Source organism: Podarcis raffonei, chromosome 9 (genome assembly GCF_027172205.1).
Source record: "Podarcis raffonei isolate rPodRaf1 chromosome 9, rPodRaf1.pri, whole genome shotgun sequence".
Classification (NCBI taxonomy): domain Eukaryota; kingdom Metazoa; phylum Chordata; class Lepidosauria; order Squamata; family Lacertidae; genus Podarcis; species Podarcis raffonei.
This window is the reverse complement of record NC_070610.1, coordinates 57707333-57728194: the sequence shown is the minus strand read 5'-3', so window position 1 is coordinate 57728194 and position 20862 is coordinate 57707333. Positions and strand designations below refer to the sequence as shown.

At 41.6% G+C, this 20862-nt stretch overlaps 2 protein-coding genes and 1 long non-coding RNA gene across 9 annotated transcripts in view; 2 read left to right on the top strand and 1 right to left on the bottom strand.

Annotated features, from left to right (window-relative positions):
• Positions 1–11218, top strand: part of AIMP1 (aminoacyl tRNA synthetase complex interacting multifunctional protein 1) — a 36001-nt gene extending 24783 nt beyond the window's left edge. For all 7 annotated transcript variants that reach the window (XM_053403894.1, XM_053403890.1, XM_053403895.1 and 4 more), the window contains one exon: positions 10963–11218. In XM_053403894.1, coding sequence (XP_053259869.1) covers positions 10963–11129 — 167 coding nt within the window. In that variant the 3' untranslated portion in view covers positions 11130–11218. The remainder of the gene's footprint in view (positions 1–10962) is intronic.
• On the top strand, positions 274–2815 carry LOC128421292 (uncharacterized). Its single transcript, XR_008332280.1, has 2 exons — positions 274–1808; positions 1842–2815. It is a non-coding gene; the product is annotated as an uncharacterized LOC128421292 (long non-coding RNA).
• A 2629-nt stretch (positions 11219–13847) lies between the features above and the next one.
• GIMD1 (GIMAP family P-loop NTPase domain containing 1) lies at positions 13848–19996 on the bottom strand. The gene is made up of 3 exons (XM_053403896.1): positions 19883–19996; positions 17988–18402; positions 13848–14353 (listed from the first exon to the last, which is right to left on the bottom strand). Exons 2-3 carry the CDS (start codon positions 18378–18380, stop codon positions 14084–14086), a joined length of 663 nt encoding a protein of 220 aa, XP_053259871.1. The 5' UTR covers positions 18381–18402; positions 19883–19996; the 3' UTR covers positions 13848–14083.
• Positions 19997–20862: the final 866 nt, after the last annotated feature.

The window sequence follows — 20862 nt, the reverse complement described above, 5'->3', positions numbered from 1 at the left end:
GAAAATGAAATGGTTCCAATAAAATGGTCTTGGTTCAGATAAAATGTTATGAATAGAGAGTTGTATCCAACTCTTTTATTATTATTTTTTAGAAGACATCTGAGGGCAGTCTTGTTTAGTGAAGTTTTTAATGTTTAATGTTTTATCGTGTTTTTTATATTCTGTTGGGAGCCTCCCAGAGTGGCTGGGGAAAACCAGCCAGATGGGCAGGGTATAAATAAATAAATTATTATTATTATTATTATTATTATTATTATTATTATTATTATTATTATTATTATTTGATATGAGTGGACTTTCTCTTCCTCCTGTGTTCCTCCTGTGCCACTTAACCCCCTGTCTGCTCTGGAGAATCCCACAACTGTACAGACCAGATTTTTATTTTTATTTGGAGGAGCGCGCAGAGGGAAAAGGAGAGGAAGGGGAAATGCTGTTGCTGGGGCATAAATTTGTCCCACTTGTGCAAGAGCATGGTTTAGTGCAACCCAGGGCTAACTTTTCTTGGATTTCTAGTGACTTTACAACATGAGTTGATGGTCCATTGGTTGTAGATTTGTAACTGGTGAGTTTTGAGCCCATGCCTAAATGGTAATCCTGTGCCTGCCTGATGCTCTTTGGAAGTGAATTCCGCAGCACAGCTGCCACCACACTAAAAAGGCTCTTCCCTCGGTTGACATAAGACAAACTTCCAGAGCTTACAACATTACCAAAAGTGTCATTCCTGAGGATCTAAGAGGCTGGGCAAGGGTATATAATAAGGAGTTCTTGGAGGTAACCTGGTGCCAAGTTATTTAGAGTTTATATGCCAAAAACAAGACTGGTACATAGGTGTCATGCAGTGTCAGTACAGCATTCTCCACCAGTTGCAACTTCTGGACCCAACCTTAAGAGAAGCAACACATAGATTGCATTGCCATAATCTTAACCTAGAAGCTACTTTATTTTCTAGAAAAGGCAACATATATTTTTTTTTCTCATCAAGATTTGGAGAAAAGAGAGAACAACACAGCCCGTATATTATCCAAGAGCAATCAAATTGGCTGTTTCCCATTGATCTGGCAATATAATATGATAGGCTTAATACCACAAACATAAAATCAAAGAAGTCATTGCCCAACGGACTCTGCAGTCAATAACAAACCAGCTTTTCAGTTGAAGCCGAAATTGTGTTGCCAAAAAACACATCTTGTCAAACATTCTGTATCCCTGCAATGAACGGCCATATGCCTCCCAGCGGAATTGGCTTAATGGATATGTGTGTCCGCTGTTTGTCCACATTAGAGGATGATTAGATTAGATTTGCACTGCTTCTAAATGTAGAGATTCCATGTGTGGCTCTGCTCTGACATTTATTGAACTGATGAGAGCATATGCCTTTAGATGTTGTCAAATGGCTTAAAATGCAGGTTCATGGTTGCAATAAATATTTTTTTATTAGCAAGGGCTATAGTGGCTTCTAGGACAGTTAACAACTGCACTAAAAGTACTGTTTATGCATAATTGCAAAGTGTGCACACTGCCCATTTAGCTATCAGAATTGAAAAGAGTGATAGATTATACCAAATTACATCACCGCTTTTAAAATAAAAATGTCTGGGGGAAGAAAAACTGCAGTTAATGTTTCTTTTCCCTAGGGCCTATTATCCCTAAATGTCAACCAAACAAATGTTTTCATTCCCAGAGGTTAAATTCTAAAATTCTACAGACACGTTTTTTGTTTGCTTGCATGAAATTAGATTTATGTGTGGAAATCACATGATTATAACCCCACCATATTATAGTTTCTTGGGCGTTCCTCCTTTCAAGTTGTGTGTGTGTGTGTGTGTGTGTGTGTGTGAGAGAGAGAGAGAGAGAGAGAGAGAGAGTTTACTAAACATGTAAACAGTATTTGATTGATGAATTGTTCTTTTACAAGTCCTTTTAAAGTTTCCAGTATGATGTTTATTTTTTAAAGGAGAGAAGTGTCATCAGTCATAGTTTAATTTATTTTCTAGCTAGTTCTGATAAATTAAGAGTTGTCTGTTATTTCTAAACAAAACAGGGGCATGATCCATAAATATATGCCTTTTTAAAGTGTCAGTGGAAACATTTTTCTGCTTTGACCTGCATATCAAACTATAGCATAAACCAGGCCCTCCAGATGTTTTGGACTACAAGTCCCATCATCCCTGACCACTGGTCCTGTTAGCTAGGGATCATGGGAGTTGTAGGCCAAAACATCTGGAGGGCCGCAGGTTGGGGAAGCCTGGCATAAACCATAGTAGTACTTCTGAAAGACCATCATTTCATGTATTCTTGTGAGTTGACTGTCTTCTTAATCCTAACATCATTTCCTTCTCTCACACTTGCCTAAATGCTTGTAAATGATTCTGTTAAAAGCTTACTGCTCATCTATTTCCGTTTAGAACTTTGTATTAGGAAAGCAAAGGGATGTTCAATTGCCATCACCCCCCCCCAAAAAAAGCAAAACAAAAAACATGCCCCGACAAGTGTTCTAAATCATTGTTAAATGTGAGTTTTATTTTAATGTGCTTTTGTCCTTATTAAAAATAACCCCATTACACTTTGAGAAAAGCACTTGAAGCTCCAGTTGTTGTTTCCTTTTGGGGATGCTTAGGGTCCAGTTGTAATTGGATATGGCTTTATTGTGGGTTGTAGTTTATTTTTAACTGGATTTTATTGTTGCATCTTATTGATTTATAGTCTGCTTTTGACAAAGTACTTCACCAAAGACCTCTGTGTAAACTTTGCAGTCATATAAGAAGAGCAGAGGTCCTCTTTTGGATCAGGAATTGGTCAAGTTGCAGGAAGCAGGGAGTAAGAATAAATGAACAGTTCTCCAAATGGAGAAATATAGAAAGTGCCCCCCCCCCCAAGGAATGGTATTGGGACCTGCGCTTTTTAGCTTGTTCATAAAAGATCTAGAACTGGGGGTGAGCCAATGATGAGACAGTAGCCCCCCCACCTATGCAAGGGTTTGGTTCCAGGGGCCTGTTTGTTGTCAGAGACCTTGCACTGCCTTCCCCAAGCCCAGTAAGCAAGGAAAAAGCTCGCTGGAAGCATGGGTGGGGAAACGATAAGTAAATGGAAAGCTGAGAGTGGGTGGTGGTTCTCCCTGTTGTTGTTGTTAAGTCGTGCCCGACTCTTCGTGACCCCACGGACCAGAGCACTCCAGGCACTCCTGTCTTCCACTGCCTCCCGCAGCTTGGTCAAACTCATGCTGGTAGCTTCGAGAACACTGTCCAACCATCTCATTCCTCTGTCGTCCCCTTCTCCTTGTGCCCTCCATCTTTCCCAGCATCAGGGTCTTTTCCAGGGAGTCTTCTCTTCTCATGAGGTGGCCAAAGTATTGGAGTCTCAGCTTCACGATCTGTCCTTCCAGTGAGCACTCAGGGCTGATTTCCTTAAGAATGGATAGGTTTGATCTTCCAGTCCATGGGACTCTCAAGAGTCTCCTCCAGCACCATAATTCAAAAGCATCAATTCTTCGGTGATCAGCCTTCTTTATGGTCCAGCTCTCGCTTCCATACATCACTCCTGGGTCAGTTCTCCCTGACTCTCCATTTATTTATTCCCCCCCACACACACCAATATAAGGTGATCGCATAAGTAAAGCAAGCGCAAGTTGCAGGCTTACTGTACTAAATTGTTCAGGGTCATTAAAACGAATAGATTCTGAAGAGCTCCAGAAGGACCTCTCCAAACCGAGTGCATGGGCAATAAAATGGCAAATTAAGCGAAGTGAAGCAAGTGTCAAGTGATGCACATTGAGGCAAAAACATCTTAGTTTTACATATATTCTCATGGGCTGTGAACAAACCCAGGAACCTTGAGGTCACAGTAGACAGCTGGATGGAGATATTGACCCAGCATGCGGCAGCTTTGAAAAAGGCGAATTCCCTGCTTCAGATCATTAAGAGAAGAATTGAATATGCCTCTGGATACCAGTTGCTGGAAATTGCAGGTGGACAGAGTGCTCAGGTCCTGCTTTGTGGGCTTCCCAACCAAGATAACAGGATGCTGAACTAGATGGGTCATTGGCCTGATTCTGCAGTCCCATCTTACTTTCTCAAGGAAAGGAGAGTTGGAGTAAACTCTCCCCCCCCCTATAAATTGATTATGAAAGAGTCTCGTCTTTCCCCACCCCAATTCGTATTACATACATGATTCAAAGGTTGCACTGAGGAACTAGCCAGTGTTGCGTGAGAGAAGACTTTGTGAACTTTACCACTGCTTCCTTTCTGATAGGAAACCAGAGATAACTCAGGAGTTTTAATAGTTCCAAGTGAAGGATTTATAACCCATTTTAAGTAAGTTCGGTCTTCTGAGGCTATATATCTTGGCTGCAGAATAAAACAGTGCTCCCTAAAGCACCAAAGGAAAAGAACTGCTCACAAATCTGGTAGCTGCAAAATAAAGGCAGTATATTCTCTGAGAATATGCTGTACCGAATAGTGCAGGAGTCTCATTCTGACACCACAGCATGTTTTTATTTTGTATTAATTCTCTTGATACTGTGGTATAGGGTAAATAAATATATGAATGGGGGGAGGGTCTCTAAAGGAAGATGACTAATTTGCAAAAGAATGAAAAAGAAAAAAAGGCAAAAGTGTTGGAGAAAAGATGAATGATACAGAACTGTTAGAGCTGGCTCACTTTTTTAATTGAACCAACCAGCTTCAAGAGAGTGTCCCAACTTGATTTCTTCTTTTATTAGTAGATTTATATTGTGCTTTTTGATTGAAGCCCACAGAGCAACTCACATCATGAATATAATGCAAGGCATACATTAAAAGCCAGATACTTAAAATAAAGCAAGACAAACCCAGCTGGAGCAGGTGCCTGATGTTGTCTTTGCCTGCTTCCATCTCTCTCTCTCTCTCTCCTCTTCTTTCCCACCTAGCAATTGGTCTTAGTTATCTTGAAGAGGGAAAGGGGGCATCAACTGCAAAAGCAACTTTGATGTCCAAAGCAAGGAAGTGCAGTTTATATTTTTGAACTGCACATTGGATCGCTTTCTCTTTTTAACCGTTGGTGTATACCATGGCTCCTCGCTGGCGATTGGAACATACTTTTATTTACATAATAACCCAGGACATCTGGAAAGTTTGAGTAAGGACACAGCGCATGCTGTAAAATTCCTTCTGAAACCACAACCTGCTGGTTTAGCCATTAGTGGCTCGCGCTGCTGAAGCTTAAATGTGATCCAGGGCCTGTGAAGCCCTGTTGTTAATTCCCAGTGAATTTGGGTCCAGCCACTTGCTTTTACCAGAGGAGCAGAAATACTCAAGTGTAGCGCTCTGCTGTGCCACACGGCAGCCTACAAGAAGTTCTCCCATGAAGTTTGCACTGACATACTTGCGCATGTCATTTGCTTGCATTCATGCAAAGACAGGAGCTGTGCGCACAATCTCTGGATTTAGTTTGGGAGCTCATTGTCTTTTTTAAAAAAAAATTATTTGGTTTTTCAAATTAACATTTTACAAAGATATATCGAACATAAATAATAAAAACAAGGTTCCAAGAAATCTCCTGGACTTCCATCCTCCTCTTTGTGGGTCCTATTATTAATCATTTCCTCCTGCATCATATGATGATCCAAATCTTTTACATCTCCATTGTGTCCAGAATTCACCCTTAAACTACAAGTGATATTCCAATCCCACTAACGAGTTTAACTGTTTACAATGGTCTTTTAAGATAAGTTATATATTTTCCCCATTTCTTATTAAAATGTTGGTCTTCCTGATTTCTGATTCTTCTGGTCATTTTAGCCATTTCGGAATAGTCTATCAACTTCATCTGCCATTCTTCTCTGATAGGAACTTTATCTTCTTTCCATCTCTGGGCCAATAACATCCATGCAGCTGTGGTCGCATACATAAATAGTCTTTTCTGCTCCCTTGGGATTTCAGCACCTAGGAGCTCATTGTCCTTTAAGGTCATTTGCCCCAAGTAATTGATGTGTGGATGCCTCTTGGAGGCAGTAATGAGTCATATGAGTCATCACTGCTTTCACAGGTTTCGAATTCTGATCACATAGGGCCTCTCTGAAAAAGCACATTCAAAAATACTATCTTGTTCATCTTCCTTTAACATGAACAGGATAGTTTACTCAACAGAGCAAATTTTAAAATTCTAGTTAAATATGAACTTACTGTAGCTTTATTTAATACTCAGTTTAGACTGGGGGTGGGGAATGTGTCTATAGAGATTGCTGGATTGCAACTCCCATCATCCTTGACCATTGACCATGTTTGCTGGATCTGAAGGGAGTCGGAAGTTCCGACGACATCTGAAAAGGGGTCACAGATTCTCCATCTCTGGTTTGGACTTTTTCACTTGGAAGCATGTACACATTAATGGCTTGAAACCCAGTGAACTCATCCACCCTGTTGCATTTCAAGTTGCATTCTTACATTGCTGCACATACCAGAGATTGGGCAGGGATGTCTTCAACCTACGCCCATTGACATTTTAGTGTATCTTTCATCTTTGTTGGAAGCCGCCCAGAGTGGCTGGGGAACAAATAATAAATTATTATTATTATTATTATTATTATTATTATTATTATTATTATTATTATTATTATTGTCTGATTCATTTGTATGCACAACGGCTGCCTGAAATGTACACATCTCAACTTAACTGCAGCTTCCGTTTTCAAATCAGGTGGAAACCTCTTTCATGGAAAGCCCATCAAACGGGAGTATTTCTTGAGAAGCTACAGGATACCTGTGGATTGTGGCGAACATTGTGTACTCTGCTCCAAACACTAGCAGTGGGAGCCCACTGGACCCAGAATAAGCATTAATGTGTACACTACCTTAGTGTACTGTAACAATTCTGAAGAGAGGCTTTTCTGGGTCTCAGGTTCCTCACTTACTGGAGGAAAATATCTCTTTACTTACCTTTGGGCCTTTCACTCAAGCATCCCATGCCTGTTCTGTTCCAACTTCTGGTATGTTTTCAGTGCTTGGACGAGCCAGCGCAGCAGAGCAGTATAATGCCTGTCAGTTAGCTTTTCTGCAAATTTAAAGAAAGCTAACTGCTCTCCCCAAAGAGTAGGAATCCTGAGTTTTCTCCCATCTTATTTTTAGCTGTCCTTCACAGTGGTTGTTTCTCTTGCAAGAAGGGGATGCAGAGGGGAGGTTTACTGTGGAACGCACAACACAGTGCTCTGGTAATGTTTAAAAGTGGTGCCTGTGCTAATCTAATACAAGCCCACCACAGATCCCAGGGGAGCTTGCCTGGGTATTCCAAAGCAAGTTTTAATAAGATCCAGAAGGTGTTTGTGTAATAAAAGCCAGATTTTAATTTATTCTTGAAAACTAAATTTGCTTTTATAATGTTTGCATTTGAAAAGGATTGACTTTACCTTTGGGGTGATATAATTTTTGCTTTGCATAGAATCCCCCCCCCCCCAAAGTATCTAGCTCTCTCCAAAAGTTGGGAGGGAGGGCAGGCAATGATTTGTTTATTTGTTTGTTTGTTTACTATGGGGCAGATCATCTTAACTATCCTCTAGGGCAGGGCCGGCTAACCTGTGGTCCTCCCGTTGTTTGACAACCCCCATAATCACTGACCATTGGGCATGCTAGCTGGGGCTAACGGGTGTCAGAACCAGCAGCATCTGGAGGACCACAGGTTAGCCACCCTGTTCTGGGTGCTTTATTGTTACTCTAAAAGGTGAACTGTTTCTCTATAAATTACTCGCTGCCTATGGCCGATGCACTGAAGCTTCTCTTCGTCACAAGCCGATCTGTTTAACAGAGTTGTAGCGGGTTAATCATAATTAACTCTATGGCTGTTGCTAAGGTGGAAAGCTGATCCCCAGCCATCTGGTAGTATAATTGGCTTGCACCAAACTCCAGCAAGCTCCACGAGGAAATGCTGTGGCCATTTCTGCGCTCAGCTTCTCCGACATATAAACCTGATGTACTATTAATACATTTGTGGCCAAAATTAATCAAAGGTGGCTTATGGGGCAGTTGCACCTGTAAGCATCTAGTATGCTCAGGATGAAATCAGTTAGTGGTGGTTGTTTTTCGGTTCCCTTTCAATAGTTAACACAGAGTTTGAATGGAAGCAAAGAGTTTCTGTCCCTACCACACCCCTTATTGCCACAAAGGAGTAGATACAGCTGTCGCTAAACGATAAGGCATTTGGATATTTCCAAGCACCCAGAAATATCATAAATTGATAGTTGCCTCTGGTTTGAGCCCATTTCCAATCCCCTTAATTGTAAGTCAATCTTCAGTATGAGATTATGAAATAAAAGCAGATTGGAGGGGGGATTACCGTATTTTTCCATCTATAAAACACCCCCATGTATAAGACACCCCCTATTTTGGGGGACTCAGATTTAAGAAAATGGGGGGAGATACTATCCGTGTATAAGATGCCCCCTAATTTTTGACATTATTTTTTAGGGGAAAAACCTAGTCTTATACACAGAAAAATACGGTAATTTAAGAAATGTCATGGACAGGGATCCAGATAAGTAAGCAACTAGCTCTGTGCTCCCCAGGGAGCTTTGGGCATGTGTTTATTGAGTAGCAGCCCTCTCATGATACAAGGCAAAATCCATATTTGAAAATGGGGGGGGGGGCTTTAAAGGTTTGTGAGAAGCAAAGAAGGAAAAGGCAGAAATCCCCCTTGGCTTGCTCCAAGCCCTTACACATGTCTAAAGTAGCTTTTCTAATTTACAGGTGAAAGGGAGGATGTAAAGTAAGTTGACTACTAGGTCAAGGCATCTTTTGGGCAGGATTTACACTGTTGTTGTTTTATTTTTTTCTGCTCAGAGGGGCCAGTGTGGTGAGGGGTGGTGAGGATGTGCCAGTGCCCCAGATGAAAATCTATTACTATGAACAATGTTCAAGTTCCTATCTGAGAACTGGTCACCAGTAAATTCTGCAAGTTGCTTTTGCTGCCTTTTAAATAGTCTTGGGTGCTTTCTGCCTTGTGGGCTTGAGTTTTGAAAGGCTTCATCAAAAGGAATGGGCAGCCAAAATACAAAGTCCATTCAGCCCATACTAGGATGTTCAATAAGGCTCCTAGTTGGTAGAAAGGCTGATAATGAAAATTATTCAAAACAAAAAAATATTTTTCCTTCCAGTAGCACCTTAAAGACCAACTAAGTTAGTTCTTGGTATGAGCTTTCGTGTGCATGCACACTTCTTCAGATACACTGTATGCATGCACACGAAAGCTCATACCAAGAACTAACTTAGTTGGTCTTTAAGGTGCTACTGGAAGGAAAAAAATTTTTTGTTTTGACTATGGCAGACCAACACGGCTACCTTTCTGTAAATGAAAATTATTGTTATTGAGGCTCACCATTGTTACAGTTTGTTGCACTTACTAGAAGGAATTGTACAAAAGAGGATAAGATATCCCAGGCCATTCTGGCTGGACAATTTGAATCCTTGTTTTATCAGCATTAAATTATGAACTGAAACCCGCTTGTTCTTACAAGAAGGAATAAATAATACATTTTGCACATTTTCTTTCCATTGTTGGTATGCATACATCATTCAGAACCCTACAGGGTTAGTCCCAGGCTTCACCTTCTATGAACAGAAGGGTTTTGATCTAGAGGAGCAATGACAGTGGTGTTTGGGCATGGGTGGGTGTGACTTTTTATGATTTCCCACGTCCCCTGCAGCCCCCAGCATATAATCTTCCACACTGTCCTGGAAGGCCCCCTAAATTCGTCTGTGTGGAAACGGTACTGAGGGCTGCAGGAAAAAGTGAGTTGTCAAAAGTCACCTCTTTTATGCCATCAGATCCTATGGGCAGTCTTCCCCAAAGTTGCACACCCTATCTGTTCTTTCTCTATCTCTATTTTTCCTTCGCGTGCAGCTGGTTTTATGATGTATTTTGGTTTGCTTTCTTTAGTCTACTTGTGAATTCCATTGAAGTTTTTAGTTATTATTTTTATTTAAGAATAGGTTGGTGTCCTTTGACGTTGGTCCTAGTATTGTATACCTGATTTTGCAATACAGCAGCTCCATGAGCTTTCTGAAACCAAGAATTCTTTCAGCAAGCACGTGTACCTAGCGAAAGTATTAATGTGGACACTAATTGCTGTATGAATCTTGCACTAGGGGAATAAGGAGTAAAGCATTACTGCTGCTCGGAATGGCCTCTCAAGTTTGTGATGGGAAGCAGAACACCTAGCTCACTTAAATAGTTTTGATGATCTTACTCTTGGGCTTCGTATTATTCCACTATTGTGACTCCCTTAACCATTCACAGCAGTTTCAAAAAGCAGTAGGAAAAGAGCATTAGACTTACTTTCCCTAGCTCCAGCTTTCCACAGAATTGGTAATCCTTGTCTGCTTCCTTGTTTTGAACATGTTTGCGTGGTTAAAAATAATAATAATTAGTGGAGTTAAAATATTTTGTTTGTCTTTGCATTCCAGTTCCTCTCAGAGAGCTGCTTCATATCTAATCTACTTGTGGATAGCTATTGGAACAAATGTTAAGCATTGCTATTAATAACCAGAGTCTGCTTCTAACCAGAATTTGAAGTCATGACTTTATAACTGGTTTCATATTCGGGTTAGAAGCAAACCATGGTGAGTGTTAAGTGTGGCTAATAGTAATGATGCAGGCTAGCCGTGGTGCAGGGTGAAAGGAGTTGGCATGTGGGAGGGAAGATGGATGAGGGAGGGGAGTTTGCAATTTCATGGCACACTTGCCTTAACCTTCAGTTTAAAATAAAGGTTCTTATGACTGTGGCAGCCAAGAGTTCTTCCTTTTAGCCCGCCAGATCTGTTACAGTTAAACCCTTTACTTGGCGGGTAAACTCTTCTATATGGTTCAGAAAAAGAACCCCCCCCCCCGAAATGTATTTAATTCATTGATTTCTAGCAGCTCATGCCATTTCCAGTACATTTTGAAAGAAAACAGTCTTTAAAATGATTTACCCTGCTTTCATGTCTGTCTGTTTTATAGGTGACCCTGAACGAGAACTTAACCCTAAGAAGAAAATATGGGAGCAGATCCAGCCTGACCTTCATACTGATGGCCAATGTGTTGCTACATACAAAGGAGTGCCATTTGAAGTGAGGGGGAAAGGAGTCTGCAGAGCTGCTACCATGGCCAACAGTGGAATCAAATAAACATTTATCGGTTCTGCAAGCGCCTTAGGTCATTTTTAATGGAAAGGAATGCAAACACAATTAAAAACAAATAATTGCCTCACCCGAAACTATGCTCATTCATTTTTGTACACCTGTTACCAAATAATGAGTTTCCATGGCTAACAACTTCATATTTCTCTTTCATCGCTTCCTGCTTTCTGGAATCTGAATATAGGCATTCATTAGGTGGAGCGTAACTCTTGCTTTCAGGGCAAATGGCTTTTAAAAAGGCAAAAGGAGGTTCAATTTTTGTGAAGTGGGGAATAGATTAAGTCAGAGGAAATGGGATAATGATTATTTGGTGGAGGAAGAGTCAGAAACGACCAAACAACAACAGTTAGTAGATAAATGGTGTGTGTGTGTTTGGATGGATGTGCAAGTTGACTTTGCCTGCTAAGGATAGTGAATGACTGTGCCATACTATAATTACTTTATATTAAATCATATTGGAAAAACTACAGCTGTAGTTACTGATCACTTAATAACTGAAATCACCAGTTGAGCTAAATTTGGCATACAAATTTTACCTACAAGTTCCTGCCTAAATTGAATTTGAGAAGTAGGCTAAGATGAAGACTAGATATGACTCCATTAGATATGACCTGATACCAGGAAATCTAAAAGCTGGTATTTTAAAAAATAATATAAAAATGCTGTAATGAAATTTTATGTCACACATTGCATATTTTTTTTTATTTTTAAAAACATTTCTAGCCTTTCATCACAAGCAATCCCAGGGCATGGTTCAGTAAGCAATTTAAAGCTAAAACAAAACAATAATAAAACTGACTTGTATACAACATACCATTGTGCTGTAAAATTATATCTGGCATTCTTTCACGGGGTATTGAAGATAACAGTTCTGTTTCTTCCAAAATGGTATAAATGCATTTATGAACAAGAGACGGAATGGAGCACAGATGTGGAAATTATGGAATTTTGCATAGCTATTTAACTAAAAGAGCAGGGCTGGTTAATCTAATTACAAATGGGCTGGGAGAAGGTTGGGGGTGTCTGTGATGGGAGGGAAAGGGAGAAGGCCCTGTAACTTAAAGCCTGGTCCATATACCTGATAGCTTGAACTAAACAATGGTTTGCTCCCTTCCTGCAACACATCACAAGTTTGGGTTTGCATAGAAGCCAGACTCTGGGTGCCAGCAGAATCAGGAGCAGACCATTGTTTGTTTTAAACTCTGACTTTAATGTGTGCAAACCAAGCTAATGATTTACCCCTTGTTAATCGTTTTGTGAGTCAGGGAAGTACAGCATTCATAGGAAGTGTTCAGCCAATGAGAGAGGTGAAAATGAGAGGTTAACAAAATTCTTGGGTTGAGTGCAGGAGACTGATTTGATCCTGGACATATGGTGTGGAAACAAGCCCTGTTTTTTTCCATAGGCTTAAGTAGTCTAGTATTAAAGTTACTGGACAAAATCTAGAGAGATTAAGTGTCCCAAAGTTCCTTTGGATGAACAGGATTTAAGTATTTAACAGTATGCTTGCTTAGGCATAGCTACCTTTCCCTACATCTTACCTTCTTTCTCAGCAGTGTTACTGAGTTCAACCATTTCTTTGGATTCAGTGGCATTTCACTGAGGTTGTGCACCATTACTAATTACTTTATAACACAATTTATGTGAATGCTGACGGGTTAGCAAACGGTGACCAGATTGTCTGGCAGGCCTCTTCTCCCTGGCTTTACTTGAGGAGGAGCTGGAGCCAACTAAGTTGGGAGAAGCTGATACACAGTTGAAAAGAGGCCTCTAGTTTGATGCGCTAGCTTCTTCGTTGTAAACTATCCTTAATCTGTAAATCAAGACATTGGTCTGTTTAGACATCACATTAAAACATCATTTAAAACAGTCATTTAATCTGATCGATGAGCGTGCTGGTGCACGCTGCTCAAAAGTTCCCATGGTGGTCCTCTCCTGTTCCTGTCACCACCACAAACAAATTGGCTATTCATGCCATTTCATCCAGATTTGGGCCAAATTGTGAGCAGTAGCTATGAATGGAATTCAACTATTACTCAGAGTAGACCCACTGAAATTAAGCGACAAATTAGCCCTGTTCAATAATTTCAGCGGGTCTACTCTGAGTAGGTATAGTGTTGAATTCCAACCTATGGTTCTGGGCATATTGGAAGGTAAAGGGACACCTGACCGTTAGGTCCAGTCGTGGCCGACTCTGGGGTTGCGGCGCTCATCTTGCTTTATTGGCCGAGGGAGCCGGCGTACAGCTTCTGGGTCATGTGGCCAGCATGACTAAGCCGCTTCTGGCGAACCAGAGCAGAGCACGGAAACGCTGTTTACCTTCCCACCAGAGCGGTACCTATTTATCTACTTGCACTTTGACGTGCTTTCGAACTGCTAGGTTGGCAGGAGCTGGGACCGAGCAACAGGAGCTCACCCCGTCATGGGGATTCAAATCGCCAACCTTCTGATCGGCAAGTCCTAGGCTCTGTGGTTTAACCCACAGCGCCACCCGCGTCCCTTCTGGGCATATTACTCATGGTTTTGGGGGGATGAAACAAAACAATACGTCAAGAGCTACTCTGGCTTGTTTTGACTGATATAACAGGAGCAGGTAAGGAGCAGCATGGGAGTTTCTGAGTAGTTATATAAGCAGCAGCATCATTTTATTTGTATGCTTCCTTTCCATAGTTAAAACCCATGCTCAAGCTGGTTTACATAGATTTACATAATTACAAACCTAATAAAACTTATCAAAAAGCACACAAACTGAAACAATTTCCACATAAATCAAAATAAGATCTAAAAATAAAGATACAAAAAGTAATATTTATTATTATTTATTAAATCTGTATACTGCCTTATACCATCAGGTCTCAGGGCAGTTCATAAGATACCTAATGAGCTTTAAAGTTAAAAGACAAGACACAAAAGCAAGCTGAAAGTAAATCAGCTGCTTAAGTTTATATCATTTGTTTAAATACAAGGGTCTGGTAACTGTTTTGCTTCAGAAACTCCATAATTTTCCTTAAAACTTCTAGGTGTTCCTGTTTCAGAGGCTGTTCGTGATTGCCTACAAAAATGTACTTTTGCTCCACTGACTGCAGGAGTTTATGAAGTGTGTCTGTGGCAGAATGCAAATACTGTTCTGTAGTGATTCTGGCCTTTTCAATCTGGTCAGAATGAGTAAGACAGATGACAGTATAACTTTTCCAGTTAGGACCCAAGAGTTCCTAAAAGAGAGAAAGAGAGAGAGAAAGTTCCTTAATACATTTATTTCATACATTATTTCATCAAAGAGCAATGCATTGGCTTGGCTCTGCAATGAGGCTTTTCTTTCCTATAGTGGGGAAGTCCTTATGAGCAATCTTCCTTTGGAAGTTGACTTCAATTCATTCGGTCTATATAAAAGATGAATTTATAGTGGGTTGCCAGTTGCCTGAATGGCTTAAATGTTGAGAAGGGTAGGCTTGAGCTCCTTGGAATAAATGAATAAATATGATGCATAGACTTTGGGGGGATCACTTGTTTCAATGGCATCCATGTTGTCCTTTTACAACAGGACCTGCTGAGAAGTGGCAGTCAATTTGCCATCTTGTGGCTGAATTGGAGGTTGCAATATACACTGAGTAACAATTGCCAGAATGATCCCAGCTCGAGGACCATGTACAGTGTTAGAATTGTCAGCCCATGGAGCTCACCAAACCCATAAAGGCAAAAACAATGATAATTTGTTCTACTTGTGAGGCTAGATGTACAAAGTTAAACCTGGATTCTTGGCACAGCCCATGTGTTATGTTCTGGGATCAAAACACATCATTTTAATTACGGATTGCAAAGCAAGATTGGTGGCTGAAAATAATACAGTTGAGAACCAAGCAGTCACTGTAAAAAGGAAGATGATGCCCAAAGGTTTTAAAACTTTCAGAGCTTGAATTAATGAAACTCCTTGATGCTATAATAATAATAATAATAATAATAATAATAATAATAATAATAATATTATTTACCTATATCCCGCCCTCCCCGGCCAAAGCCAGGCTCAGAGCGGCTAACAACAAGTAAAAATAGCAGAGTGTACATAAAATCACACAGTCAATTAATTAACATACATTCTAAAATCAATTCAGAATCAAATTAATGGTAACAATTGGGCTAGAGTTCTATGAGGATTACAGAAGGAGAGAGGGGGTCAGACTGTGCCTTGGCCAAAGGCCTAGCGGAACAGCTCCATCTTCCAGGCCCTGCGGAAAGATGTCAAGTCCCGCAGGGCCCTAGTCACTTGCGACAGAGCGTTCCACCAGATTGGGGCCACGGCCAAAAAAGCCCTGGCTCTGGTCAAGGCCAGCCTAACCTCCCTGTGGCCAAGATGTTTTTATCTGAAGACCGTAAGGTCCTCCGTGGGACATACCAGGAGAGGCGGTCCTGTTCCTAAGTGGCACTGTCCCAAGGTCAACATGTGTAGTACCCAGAATCAGAGACAGGCTGGGTACCACAAATTTCTTTTTCTGTGGGTGACTTGCTGGGGCCCCATACCCAGTTCTGAACAGATTTGCAAGCCCAGTAAACATGATTTAAATGCATCCTGAACAACTTTTACAACTGCCTCATTCTGCAGACAGTCTCCTGTCATTTCTTTGAACACCCTTTAACTTGTTTGGGCAACCCATGGCCATAGGAGGGGAAGATCCTGTCGTGGGGTTCCTCGAGATTCTTGTGGATGTATTCTGCAGCATTGTCACCATAATAGTGCATCGGTGGTGGATTTATTCAGCTTTACAGTGGTACCTCGGGTTACATACGCTTCAGGTTACATACACTTCAGGTTACAGACTCCGCTAACCCAGAAATAATACCTCAGGTTAAGAACTTTGCTTCAGGATGAGAACAGAAATCACGCGGCAGCAGCAGGAGGCCCCATTAGCTAAAGTGGTGCTTCAGGTTAAGAACAGTTTCAGGTTAAGAACAGACCTCCGGAACGAATTAAGTACTTAACCCGAGGTACCACTGTACTTTGTTCTGCAATGCTGACCCAATGTGTCCATGTTATTGCTATCTGCTGCTAGAGTGGAACAACATTGGGACAAAACCCAGAACATTTGTGATCTTTAAGAAGTTGCAGGGTTTTATAGGATATGCATTGACTGGAAGTGAAGCAGTGTGGCCACCCCAAAACATTTGCAAGTGGGAAACTGTATTAAAGTTGGGTTGTCCCAATGATGGCATTAGGAGCACAAATAATCAGGAATGCACAATGCAAGGGATGTCTGGAAGAGCCCTTAGAGAAACAGGAGGAAGGGAGAAGGACAACAGCAAGCAGTGCATTTAAATAGCCGTTTCCAAGGAATATGATTTTTAGCCCTGATGTTTTGGGTGCAATTTTAAATTAACTGTGCGGTGACTGAATGCTGGCTTTCAGCCCCTGGAGGTATTTATGCAGAGGCTGAATGGCTATCTTTGCAGGGCTGCTGTAGTTGCATCCCTTCTTGGTCCTGCACTGAGGAAAGGGATGGCTTATTCTGTATATGAATTTCTGTGCCATCCTCCTACGAAATTAGGGAAGCTTCCGACGCGTAGAAAAACAATAATTTTACAAAGACCAACAACATAAAACACAATAAAAAGCAATGCAATGGGGTTGGGCTAACTAATCATCAAATCCTGACATAATGGGAACAGTTTGTGGTCGGATTCCATATTCTATACAACTCAGGAACTCCATTCTGTGGTTACTGAGCGGTCATAGCTATAATGGTATTGAGGAACACTCACTGTGATGTATAAACAATGTTCTTAGGGATACACTTATTTCCCTAGGACGACATCAGCTTTCTTGCCCCATTTATTTTATGAACAATGAAATCATAGCATCTGGACTTTTAGGAAAATGAATAATTAGCCAAATATTACTTCAACTATGGACCATAATTATGATGATGGAAGAGGAACAGTAGGCATTAATGCTCTCTGCCTTCTTACTAAAATTAGCTTCCTGTTTGCTTCCCCCACCTTAACATCCAAGTGATGTTAAGCCTGTTGGCCTGTTGTTAAGGTGGGGGAAGCAAATAGGAAGCTAATTTAGGATTGAATGCATATATTCACACCTGAATGCATGATTGTCCCAGTATAGGATTGTCCCATCAATGGCTTTTCAGGCAACACAAAACACATGAAAAGCTGTAAGAATAATGTTTGTACCTCCCAGAGTGGCTTGGGAAGCCCAGCCAGATGGGTGGGGTATAAATAATAAATTGTTGTTGTTGTTGTCTCTGACTGGCAGCAGCTCACTAGGTTCTTGGGAAGAGGTTTTCCCAGTATCTTCTACCTGTTCCTTTTAACTGAAGATGCCAGGAAGGGCACCTGGAGCCTGCAACGTGGGCACTTGTCACTGAGCCATCTGTCATCTGGTGAATCAGCAAAGCATCATTGCACACCAGGCAGAAGCCAACCCACCTTGTTGGTTTAAAGTTCTTTCCAAGCATCTTAACATGCACATCTGGAACAAACAAACAAACAAAAATTCCTTCCAGTAGCACCTCAGAGACCAACTAAGTTTGTTATTGGTATGAGCTTTCGTGTGCATGCATGAAGAAGTGTATCTGAAGAAGTGTGCATGCACACGAAAGTTCATACCAATGACAAACTTAGTTGGTCTCTGAGGTGCCACTGGAAGGAATTTTTGTTTGTTTGTTTGTTTCGACTACGGCAGACCAACACGGCTACCTACCTGTAACTATGCACATTTGGGTAATACTTTGAAGCTCATGTTTCCTGAACGCAGAGAATTGCATGGAAATGTGACGTTGCTCTTTCAGTTAAATCTTGATATGCCATTCTACTGGATATGCTTACTGATACACAGTTTACCTGGGCTAGCTGGATTGTAGGGTCCTCTTCCTCCTCACACAGTGGAAGATCGGCCCTCAGGACCAACAAGGCCAAGTGAAGGCCTTTCTCTCCAAAGTGCCGGACTAAAGCACTTCTCACCTCGGTCTTCACTTGCTCTCTGCTCAGGCTGCTGTGAGGGTAGCCGGGAGTGTCCAGCACTTGGACCTGCACAGTGAGCTCACTGCCTCGGCGACGCGCAAAGCCCAAAATGGGACAGCTGCGGCCTAGACTGCAAGATGTGGTCACGGAGGACGGGGAAAGAAAACTGGCAAAGTCTCTGCTGCCTAGAAGGGTGTTTCCTGTAGCACTTTTGCCACGCTGTGTCTTTCCAAGCAAGAGGAGGTTGAGCGTCATCTTGCTGTCTTCGGACATTGTGCTTTCCTCCTACAAATCCCTGGAAACAGAAAAGAGAATTAATAATGCTTGGCAAAATAGGAAGCTGCCTATTTTGATTGATACGTCTAGTACTGTCCACACTGACTGGTTTCAGACAGGGGACATTTCCAGCCCTTCTTGGAGATCCCAGGGATGGAACGCTGTAGGACTGGATTCTTTCTTGCAAATTCCTATCCCTGAATGGGCATGTGAGGCAAATGCTCTTCCATCAGGTCTTGGCTCTTCCAAAAGTAACAATGCTCTCCTGCAATAACTACTGTAAGTATAGGCTGGGCACAGTTTGGGTGGCCAGGTAAAGGAAGGTTTGAGGTACATCAGTTGCTGGGACTCACAAGTGGGCAGAGTGCTGTTGCACTAAATTTTGCTTTGATGATTTTTCAGAAGCATCTGTTTGACTACTGTGAGAAAAGGATGTTGGTCTTGATTCAGCAGGTTCTTCTAACATTCATATGTAAGTACCTGTAGAAGAGGGACACGGGTGGCACTGTGGGTTAAACCACAGAGCCTAGGACTTGCTGATCAGAAGGTCAGCAGTTCAAATCCCCGCGACGGGGTGAGCTCCCATTGTTTGGTCCCTGCTCCTGCCAACCTAGCAGTTTGAAAGCACGCCAAAAAGTGCAAGTAGATAAATAGGTACTGCTCCGGCGGGAAGGTAAACGGCGTCTCCGTGCGCTGCTCTGGTTCGCCAGAAGCGGCTTAGTCATGCTGGCCACATGACCCAGAAACTGTACTCCGGCTCCCTTGGCCAGTAAAGCGAGATGAGCGCCACAACCCCAGAGTCAGCCATGACTGGACCTAATAATAATAATAATAATAATAATAATAATAATAATAATAATAATAATTATTATTTGTACCCCACCCATCTGGCTGGGTTTCCCCAGCCACTCTGGGCGGCTTCCATAGAAACCAAAAATACACTAAATGGTCAGGGGTCCCTTTACCTTTACCTTTACCTTTTACTTTAGAAGAAATGTCTCTTTCAGAAACTGCTCCGTCTGTTAGGAATGAAAACAGCCGTAGTTTTATATAGGCAACAACCATTTTGCACGGGGTTGCTCCTTATAGCTTATTTTGTTTGTTAATAACATGAAAATTATTGTTGTTATTATTTAAAAGCCTGCAGTTCCTGAATCCCTTTCCCATACACGCACATCTATCCATCCCAGAAGGTAAAAGTTCTTATCATGGTTCAAATACACATTCCAGTCAGGCAAAATAACTCAGTGAGGGTGTGTAGCAGATCCAGTAAGGAACATGACCTAGGGAAACTCCTAGGGATTCGGTAGAGGGGCCTGGAAGCCACATTTGGTCTGCAGACTAGAAGTACTCTGTGAGCGGAGATTGCTGCCGCAATCCATGGTTGCTGAGTCTTGTATATTAGCGTTTGTTTATATATAGCACGAAGAATTTCTACCTTCATCTAACTGCATCAAACAACATTCTGAGCTTCAGGCAGTGCTCCAGTTTTTGCTTACCTTACTATGTCCTAAAGGTCTTTCTCTGGCCACTTTCTCTCTTTAAGAGCCTTTGTCTTTGATGGGCAGCTTGTACTTTGAAGCAGATCTTGCTATTGTACCACAGAGAGACTGACACGGACTCTTTACTCAGGTTAATCGGTTACAGAGTGATCATCATTTATAGCTGATAAGAAATGCCCCAATAATCTGCCTTGGCACTTTACTTCCTTCTAGTTGTTCAACGGGATTGCAATTTTCGGTTTGCTTTCACCCAAAGCTCATAAGAAGAGGTTTGTCACGAAAAATACTTTGTTCAATTGCCTTATTGTTTGGAATGGCTACTACGTTGTATAAGGCGGTTGTTGTTCCTTTTACACTTCTGCTATCTCCCTTTTTCTTTCTGCCATTATGCCTTGGGTAGTTTCTAAGCATCATAAACACACAGTGGCAAGCTCTAGTGAATTCATTTTCCAAGGGTGGGTCCTAATGTAGCCCAAACAGCACCATCCAAGATGGGCACTCCAAGATTTACAGAAGTACAAAAGTGTTTTTAGGGAGCAGGGCCCCAAGGGTTGTAAACAATAACAAACCAGCTCAATGGAGACTGAGCATGCTCGATAGCCACAAAACACTGACTACTGGATGGAAAACTAAGGAGGAAGGAGAATGCAATGGAGTATACTAGAAAAGGCCATGGATCATTTGCTGCTGAAACTTTCAACGAGAGGATTCCACACAACAACATTTTATTGTAGTCCCTTGTCTACCTACTTGTTCTTTGCCTACCTGTATAAATAGTCACTTGTCAATATTTCATCTTCCTTTCCTAAAATTATTTCGGGCTCTTCTTTGACTAAGGAAGAGAATGCAGGAACGGGCTGGCTCGATGGCTGGGATCATCATGGACAGTGAACAGGCTCAACTCCAGTTGTGTCCCTGAGGGCACCTGAAGGGTTAACCGAATGGCTGCCATGAATTCCTATAATTAAAAGGAAAAC

Bases quoted from the DNA above. Each gene is read 5' to 3' on its own strand.
- GIMD1 (XM_053403896.1), bottom strand. From the start codon at position 18,380: ATGTCCGAAGACAGCAAGATGACGCTCAACCTCCTCTTGCTTGGAAAG. The intron at 14,354-17,987 runs GTAAACTGTGTA...TCTCTCTTTTAG, and splicing joins CTACAATCCAGCTAGCCCAG to GAACTCTTGGGTCCTAACTG.